Source organism: Macrotis lagotis, chromosome 2, assembly GCF_037893015.1.
Source record: "Macrotis lagotis isolate mMagLag1 chromosome 2, bilby.v1.9.chrom.fasta, whole genome shotgun sequence".
Lineage (NCBI taxonomy): Eukaryota > Metazoa > Chordata > Mammalia > Peramelemorphia > Peramelidae > Macrotis > Macrotis lagotis.
In genome coordinates, this window is record NC_133659.1 from 243,304,294 (window position 1) to 243,314,060 (window position 9,767).

Here is a 9,767-nt window from a genome sequence, read left to right on the forward strand (position 1 = left end):
GTAAAAATAAGATTTTCTTCTCATAACCTAAGTAGTTAAGAGATTGCTATCATAGATAAATTCTTATTGGGATACAGCCAACTTTTGTTTGGTCATCATCTTCAAATGTCACAAACTTCTGAACCCCTTGAGAAAATTCCAGTTTTTTGATGCTGGTAAATGAAATGAAGCCAAAGAGCTTGTCTTTTGAAGTAGCACAGGGGCAGCTAGGTGGCATAGTGGTAGATAGACCACTGGCCCTGGAGTCAGAAGTACCTGAGTTCAAATCCGGCCTCAGACACTTAATTACCTACCTGTGTGGCCTTGGGCAAACCACTTAACCCCATTGCCTTGCAAAAAAACTAAGAAAAAAAAATCAAGTAGCACAACACTAAGGTTTGTTAATTATCACAATTTAATTTCAGCCATATAATTTTTATTCTTGCATTTTCTCAATAGTTTCTTCCTTATATTTGCCCTTTTCTTTTCCTACTTGGCGAGATTTGGCTTTTCGTTCAAGGATCTTTTTGCGATCTTTGTCCAGTTTTAGCCTTGTGATAACCACCTGCAAAAAAGGAGAAGAAAATACACTTTAGGGAGATGGAAATAAACAATACAAGACAAATTGTGGAGCACAGACTGTGTTAAAAGACTGACCAAGACCAGTTAGTGTTGGAATGGTTAGGAAAGGGAATGTAGAAAAGTTATATTATAAAAAGGCCCTGAAAGAAAGATTCAGAAGAGATATGTTTTAGGAAAAATTTTTTCAAGTCATCTTTAGGAACATTGAGCTATATAGTTAAGCTATATCACCTTCCTCTTCTTATTTATTTATGCCTGAACCAGTAGTTTCTGTTTATTTCAGTCACAAGGAAATTTTTAATTAAAATGAATCCACAAAAAAAACTTTCACAAAATTTCATTATACCATGAAAAGCATTTTTTGCTTAAAATATCATGACATTGGGGCCAGCTAGGTGGTGCAGTGGACAAGAGCATCATTCCTGGAGTCAGGAAGACCTGAGTTCAACTTTGACCTCAGACACTTAATCACCTACCTAGCTGTGTGACCTTGGGCAAGTCACACAAACAAAACATCATAACTATTCATAGATGATATTGTAGGTCTTTAGAGAACTTTCTTTTCTTTTTTTAGGTTTTTTCAAGGCAATGGGGTTAAGTGGCTTGCCCAAGGCCACACAGCTAGGTAAATATTAAGTGTCTGAGGCCGGATCTGAACTCAGGTACTCCTGACTCCAGGGCTGGTGCTCTATCCACTGTGCCACCTAGCTGTCCCTGTCTTTAGAACTTTCAAGCAAAACTAGATTTATATGAAATAATGTGAAGAGCAAAAACAAAAACAAAAAAAACACGAAAAAACAAAAAAAAAAAAAAAAAAAACCAGAATGGGACAATTATAGGAAAATGCATATAAATATACATGTGACTACAATATCAATACCTAAAGGTACTGTTTATTACAAAAAATAAAATCAACTATAGTGAGAAAAAAATTCTAAGATACAATCTCACTGTTGTTAGACGAGTAACTATGCATGACAACTGAAATCAGTTAACTTTAGAACTAGGAAGCTATCTTATCAATAGACTAAACATTTATTAAGGGCCTACTATGGGTCAAGCAGTATGCTAAGACTATCTTTAGGGTGGTTAGTTGACACTGTAAAAATATTTATTGAGCTGGTGGATATATATACATGGGGGGCATGTTGAGAAATCCTAAATAACTTTCCCCAAATGGCTAGCTTGCACTACTGGTTTTTCTTCTTGAAGGATATGAATAAATAATGCTCAAAACCACAGCCAATTAAGAGTACAAAAGACAGAAATAATATTGGGGGAAGGGGAGGGGAAAGACAGGTCCACTAAGTGTTTGAGGCTGGATTTGAACTCAGGTACTCATGACTCCAGGGCTGGTGCTCTGTCCACTACATATATATATACACACACCAATAACAAACTCTTGTCTGTTCTTCCTATTTTTCCTGGGTGATAATAATTTACAGCTCTTATTTACATGTCTTAAAATTTACAATACTTACCTTACAACCTTTACAAATATTCAAGATTCAGAGATAAAATGCTTTATTATTGGTTACACAATCACTAAATGTCATAGCTCAGATTCAAACAAAGATCTCCTGATTCTAAAAACATGGCTGTCTCAAAATATTTTAGTATTTAAAAATGAGAAATTCTACTTTTGAGACAGATAGAAGCTTGAACCCTACCCAATTCAGGACCAAGTTGGTTTTTTGATTAATATTAAGAGGTAGAATGTATAGGGCTTATAAATTCTCTGTATCTAGATTCCTACTGCCCTCTAAAGTTCTGAATAGATTTAGGAATGAAATTCAATAATAGATGCAATGTGGATCCAAGAGTGTGTTGGCAGAAGGAAAAGATAAAGGGGAATGAATGATAGAATCAAGATAGCTCAGAATGACAGCAAAGACAGGATATTACTATTGGTGTAACTTGTCTATTGATTTTAAGTAGCTGAACTAGGATGATCAGTGATTTAGAGTCCTAGCAATTTGATTCTTTGAACATGTTTAATAAATTACTCTGGGCACCAGGATAAGTCAAAGAAAACCCCATTTGAAATTGTAATTGAATTTATTTGAAATGGAAACATCAAAACAACTTTTAAAACTAGATATTTAATCCCATTTGAATCCCTGGTTTCTTATTTTGTTTCAACTAGTAGATTACTCCCAAACCTCTGAACAGTTCAGTTTTCTCCTTGTTTTTCTTCGAAGGTCCCTTGTCTTCCCTAAAAATGTTTGCCACAAGATCAGAATAGCTAAGTCTAATAAGGATGTGTTGGTTTCATATTTTATGAAATGCCATCTCTGCTCAAGTTTAGATGTTTTTTCCTCCACATCATGGAATCAAAGACTTGAGTTATCGTGAGGAATGATGTACTCTTTTGTAGATGTTTTCTGCTTGTTTAATGTCCCTCATGTGTCCCCTTCTCAACATTCTTTCATTAATTCCCAAAGTATTCAGATCTACTGCAACCATCATCCTAAAACAGGTTCCGTCAGGAAGAAAGTGACATCAAAGACTCTTCAGTTTAGAGTTTTCTGCATTACCAGACTAAAACTCACTGTTTAGATTCCAAATGCTACTCTTTGTTCTAAAAAGACAATTGGATGTCATGGAGGAAGTATATTTTACTTGTGCTTTGAATAATGGGATTTGATTAGTCAAGAAGAATTGGTCAGAGATTTTGAGCAGGGAGACTTTCATGAGCAATATCTCGTGGGAAGCATTGTATCATAGTAGAAAGCACTTAGGATTTAAAAACCAGAGGATTTAGGCTTGATTTCCAGCCCTAAGCATGCTACTTCCTTTCTTGTGGTTTCAGTTTCCTCAACTGCAAAATTGGGGATAACTTGGGAAGAGAAAAGAAAGACTTCCTTCCAGGTCTAAATCTAGGATCCAATGAACTATGTTCTTACTAAATGTTAATGACCCTTTCAACTAATCTAATTTTTAATCGGTGAGGCATATAATTTGTGTGAGAATTATGATAAGATTTAGGTCTTCTGAGCAAAACAGTGATCAAAGACAATACTAAAAACTAGTAATGGAAAATGTCATCTACATGCAGAGAAACATCTACGGAGTCTTGAATGTAGAATTTTCATAAAATTTTTCCCCCTATGGTTTTCCTCCTCTGTTCTGATTCTTCTTTTACAACAAGAAGAACACAGAAATATGCTCAACATAATTGTATAAACTACAAATTGCTTGCAGTCTTGGGGGAGAGGGGAAATTTTGAATACAAAAAGTTGTAATTTGTAAAAAAAAAAAAAAAATGAATGTTGGAAAACTGCTTGAGTGCATTTAAATACTATTAATCTAATCTATGCTATTTCCCACTGTGGAAACTAAAACAAAAAAACTTTACAATGCAAATCCCTTAATACCTTTCTATGTGGAACCAGAAAACAAAGACTAGCATTTTATTTACAATGATCATAGTTATTCCCCCCTCTCCTCAAGCACCAACCCGATCCAAAATAGCCATTACCTTGCTGGGATGAATGCCCACATGGACAGTTGTTCCATTAGCCTTCTCCCGCTGTACACGCTCAATGTAGATTACATATTTCTTTCTGTAAACTTGGACTACCTTGCCAATTTGCTGTCCTTTGTAGTGTCCTCGAACAACCTAAAAGCAATAACAGAAATATACAGAATTCTATATTATACAATGTATGGAAAAAGCAAACACATCTGTTCATTCAGAATACTATAAAACTAGGCACTCACAAAACCTCAGAAGCAGTTAATTTTAAGACAAAGAAAAAATGAACTACACTACTGACTTGTAAAATGACATTCATGTAATAAACCCCTTTTACTTTAACTGAATTTTAGGAAGAAAATAATGATAGCTACCATGATACTGTAGCATTTTACAAAGACTATTCACAGTAACCTTGGGAGTATTACTACACATTTTACAGTTGAGGAAATGGAGGTAGACAGAGATTGAGCAACTAGCCCAAGATTACAAAGCTAGTGTCTATTGTTAGATTTGAAATGAAATCAAACTGGACGCCAGTGGTCTATCTACTTCAACACTTAGGTGTCTCACAAATATTAAAATCAAGAGAATATGAAAGAAGACAAGACAGTCCCTGCCCTCAAAGAGCTTACAATACAATGGAATTAAGTGGGGTTGGGGAAAACTTTTTTTTTTTGGTTGGGACTTAAAGGAAACTTGGGAGATCAGTACAGGAGGGAATGCAGTATCTTATTTATGGAAGTGAATCAAAGAATGTGTTAGGAGTAAATCTGGAGGGGTGGCTCGGTGGCGCAGTGGATGGAGCACTAGTCAGGAGTACCTGGGTTCAAATCCGGTCTCAGACTTAAAAGGAGTAAGTAGTTAAGAGCTTTTCCTAATTTTTTAAATTTGGCTTTCTTATGAATTAAGGTCTACAAGTCAAGAGATTCATGTAGGTGAAAAGCATCCTCTTTAATATTCCTGATTCTTAAATCTCAATCAACTATTGTCTCAGTTTGTCTTCACTGATTAACTTAAGTTATCTACATTCTTCAAGTGGCAAGTAGGAGTTAATACTCTCAATTTATGGGTGAGGAAATTGATAAGCAGTCTGGAAAAGTGATTTGTTCAGGGTCATAAATGTCTGAGACAGGATTAGAATTTAGGAATTCCAATCTAGGCGCCAAGATAATGTAACTTCAGAGTTAGGGAGAAGCTCAAATGAGATAATTTATGTATTGTTTTATAAAATATTACATGTTATGATACAAACTCCTCAATTACTATCAGTTATTACCAATACAGTAGATGTCTCCACTTTCTTTGTTCCTTTCAAAAAGTATTTGCATTATGCATTAAAAGCTCCTTAATGTGGGCCTTCTCTCAAGAGTTGTCTGTCCTTGGCTTTCTTCTATCATTCACTACAGAGCATCAATTGTTATACAGTGGTGTAGTGGAATCAGTTCCCACCTGCACAAATTTTTAAATTTCCTATGAATTTTTACACCTTGAAAATTGATAACCATTACAAATCTGGGCTGAATTTACTGTTTTGTTGATTGTCTAAGACTTAGAAAAAGTAAGGGACTGTTATTGAGGCTAGACTGAATGAAAAAGTATGTCATGCATACCTTATTTTTTTCAAGTCAGCTGTTAAACATTTAACAATCATTGCTTTATTCCAAAATCTAATGACCATTCTTCTGAGCTGGAATTCTACATCTTCAACTGCCCATAGGACATTTCCACCAGCACATCAAATTCAACATATTAAAAATCAAACTCAAATTAATTTTTCTTTTAAAGGGAGCTATTCCTCTCTTCTTCACATGCTTTCAACCTGTAATTAGATGCTATTAATTTTATCTCTGCAATATCTCTTTAAAGTGAACACATTTATATACCTAATTAAAAAAAGAGGATTATCCATGAAACTGTTATATTCTATTAAGGAAAAGACCTACATTCCTTAGTGTAACCCTAGAAAAGCTCTTGCAGATCTATTCATATCCACTCCTCTCCTTTTACTCAATTCATCTTTTATACCACTGCCAAAATCTTTTTGTGTATGGCATCATAAATTAACATACCTTATATAACTAAATAAAGAGTATTAATACATAAACTTGTTCTTATGAAAATAAACACATTAGAGTACCTGCTACAGTTAAAATGTAATAGTAAATCTATATGCTGCCATTCAGAATTTCTCATGCCAAAAACGTTTTCTCTTTTACCTAGTGAATTTCTATCCCTTCTTTAACTGCAAATCACATTCAAATGGCACTTCCTCCAGAAATTGTCAGACAAGAAATACCTTTCTAGTACACTTATATCATACTTTTTGTGTTACTATCTTACTTCCTATTCGACTTTAAGCTCCCTGAGATGAGGGCCTGTGTTTTATCTATAGTCACCTCTCAAAAGTGCAGCATTTATATGGCGCTTTACAAATATTATCTCATTTTATCCAAGCAACAACTCTGCAAAGTAGGTACTAGTATTTCCAATGTACAGATAAGGAAACCAAGACAGATTTGAAAAAAAAGTTAAGTGACAGACACTAAATAGTAGATGCAGGATTTGAACTCAGATCTTCTTGACTTAAAACACCCAACTGCATAGAGAAAGGGACTGGGGCTGTGATTTCAATATGGAGACTGCCCAGGGGATACGAAGTGGGCAAGGTCTATGGCATTTAGGAACCTTACAGTTGCCTAAAGCACTAATAAGTTACTAGTCTAGAATCACACCTAATATGGGTCTCAAATAGTATCCATTATGCTAAAATAACTCTTCTGTACCTACTAGACACTTTTTTTTAACCCCGTTGCTCATAGATCAGTATGAATCAATTCAAGGTAGTAACTACTCCTTTCACCTAGACTGTCAAGGCACTTAAGTGAGATTGGTAATTGTGGAGAATGAATACATAAAATTGTAGCACTGCAATACCTCTATTTACTATTCTAACCCTGGAAGGTTCATTCTTCCACGTCTTTTCAACCTATCATTCATACTTCTGTGTCAGAACAATTTTTGTCATCTACTGAGCCGGTTAGTTTACTTAAAACTTTAAGAGCACATCAAATTACGTACCTGGACTTCATCATCTTTCCGAATGGGCATGGAGCGGACATTGTACTTCTGCCTCAGCTCCTTAGAAAGAGGAGAAGACATAATTTTCCTCCGAATGTGGGAAGGGGCATTGAAATGCCTCTTGCGGTTCTTGCTTCGGTCAGAGGTCACAAAAGGATTGAACTTCATTTTGACTATAGGAAAAGCAGCAAAAAAAATTAAGTGATACGGATAGAGTTTAAACTCGCGTCTTTTGACTTAACAAGTTCAGCAAAGACTAGACAACGTGTATAGTTCTTCGAGTTCTCAGGCTCCTGGTCCCGGATTCTCTCGCCGCCCCCCCCCCCCCCCCCCCCCGACTCCTCAGCTCCACAAGGTGCGGGAGGTAAGGGAGAGGGTAGCATTCTACTCAAACAGCATCCCTCTTCCCCCGAGAATAACTTCCAACTCCACTACGCGCGAAACTATTTCTGCAGTTTGCCCGGGGCCTTCCCCAGTCACCCGCCCGCGGCCGGCAGTGACCCCGGGCCTGGGCCCCCAGAAAGGCCATCACCGGACTTCACTCAGTGCCCAGTGAAATCGTGTGATCACTAGAGCCGTTGCCCACCAGCTGCTCGGTCAAAGGAGCAGCTATAGAGGGTGGATGGCAGCGGATTGTACGGAGGACAACTAGAGAAACCTCACCCTCAGGGACACCGCGGAAGAGAAAAGACTGAGGACCCACTTCCGCCTCCTGAGGAAGGCGGGGAAAACCAGCCCAGTCTAAGTCTCGCGATATCCGTAGAGATCTCGCATCGCCGCACGCCCCTACGTCACCATGGCGACGAAGGAACGCACTCTTTGGCGCTTGGCTTTTCCGCTTAAGGAACTTTGACTCCTCAGCACAGTCTATCACAGCACGGATGAGGGTGGCTAAGCTCCTCGGTTTAATTTTTAAAGCCCTACACAAAATAAAACCAGTGCAGTCAAAATTAGAAGGAAAGCAACAGGAAACTGGGTAACAATGTTGACAACAAATTTTTCTGATAAAAGTCTCTTTTCTCAAATATATATAGAGAGAATTGAGCCAAATTTATAAAAATTAAGAATAATCCTCTAAGTGATAAATGGTCAAAGTTTGTGAACAGGCGGCTTTCAGAAGGAAAAATTCAAACTATTGATATGGAAAAATAACTGTAAATCATTAGTTAGAGAAATTCACCTTAAAACATCACACACCTATCCGATTGGATAACATGGCAGAAAAGGAAACATGCTGGAGAAATGTGGGAAAATAGGCACACTAATGCACTGTGGTGGAGCTGTGAAGAACAATTTGGGAATTATACCCACGGGCTTTAATGCTGCTCAAACCCTTTGACCCAACAACAGTACAACTAAGTGTTTGCCAGACATCAAATAAAAAGGAAAAAGACGTATATGTACTAAAATATTTCACAGTTCTTTTATTGGTGGAAAAGAATTGAATACTGAGGGGATACCCATCAGTTGGGGAATGACCTAACAAACTATGGTATTTGATTTTGAGGGTAGTGCCGTAAGAAATAATGAGGGGAATGATTTCAGAAAACCTTAAAGATTTATATAAAGATTTATATGAACTGATGCAAAGTGAAGAGAGCAGAACCAGGGAACCTTATAAATAATAACTGCAAAATTACAATGATATTGGGTTTTTTTAGCTTTTTTTAGGTTTTTGCAAGGCAAACTGGGTTTAGTGGCTTGCCCAAGGCCACACAGCTAGGTAATTATTAATCCAGTCTCAGATCCATTAGGCCACCTAGCAGCCCCATAAATTACAATGATATTGTGAAAGACAGCTTCACAAATTATCTCTGATCAATACAATGATCCTGCTAATTCCAAAAAACTGAGGGAGGGAGGGAGGGAGGGAGAGAGAGAGAAACTGACAAACTCAGTACAGATGGAAACCTTGTTTTTCCACTTTATTTTTCTTGCTTTTTTTGAGGGCACAAGGCTTACATAGAAATATATTTTGCAGGTCCTCACATGTATACTGGATATAATATTGTGTTCCTTCTCAAGAGGTGTAGGAGGGACTGGAGGAAGAGAATTTGGAACTTAAAAAATTTTGGGGGCAGCTAGGTGGCACAGTGGATAAAGCACCCCCCCTGGAGTTAGGAGTACCTGGGTTCAAATCCAGTCTCAGACACTTAATAATTACCTAGCTGTGTGGCCTTGGGCAAGCCACTTAACCCCGTTTGCCTTGCAAAAAAACAAAAAAAATTTTAAAGAATGTTAAAAAATAAATGAATGAATATATTAAAAAATAAGGCCATACACAATTTGTTCCCAATTTTTCCTTCCAGCCTCATTGGACAAGTGGGTAGCACTATATGAATAATTACTATTGGTGACAATGCATATCTTTGCCCTGATCTAATTGCAGAGTTTTCTCGATTAGAGATCTTTTAAGGAAAAGATCATTTATTTTAAAATTTTTAGTTTTTTAAAACATAATTATTATATTTTGTTAAATGTTTGTTTTTAAATTATATGATCCTACTATATTTATATTTTTAATTATTCTATTTTTGTTGTTGCCTTGCTTGTCTTAATTGATGTCAGTGATTGTTATCCTGTCTCTTTGAATTTAACTAAAACTTAATATATTCTGGGTGAATTGTAATACTGAGTGAATCATTTT

The 9,767-nt window shown here is 36.5% G+C and overlaps 1 protein-coding gene across 1 annotated transcript; it reads right to left on the reverse strand.

Moving 5' to 3' along the window:
- Positions 1–376: 376 nt before the first annotated feature.
- RPL26 (ribosomal protein L26) lies at positions 377–7,867 on the reverse strand. Its single transcript, XM_074225581.1, has 4 exons — positions 7,784–7,867; positions 7,121–7,293; positions 4,043–4,183; positions 377–544 (listed from the first exon to the last, which is right to left on the reverse strand). The coding sequence occupies exons 2-4, from the start codon at positions 7,286–7,288 to the stop codon at positions 416–418; spliced, it is 438 nt and encodes a 145-aa protein (XP_074081682.1). The 5' UTR covers positions 7,289–7,293; positions 7,784–7,867; the 3' UTR covers positions 377–415.
- Between the last annotated feature and the right edge of the window lie 1,900 nt (positions 7,868–9,767).

Excerpts from the sequence above, each read along its gene's own strand:
- RPL26 (XM_074225581.1), bottom strand. The coding sequence starts at position 7,288 with ATGAAGTTCAATCCTTTTGTGACCTCTGACCGAAGCAAGAACCGCAAG. Across the intron at positions 4,184-7,120 it reads GGAAAGATGATGAAGTCCAG|GTTGTTCGAGGACACTACAA; the intron begins GTACGTAATTTG and ends TATTGCTTTTAG. Across the intron at positions 545-4,042 it reads TGGGCATTCATCCCAGCAAG|GTGGTTATCACAAGGCTAAA; the intron begins GTAATGGCTATT and ends CCTTTTTTGCAG.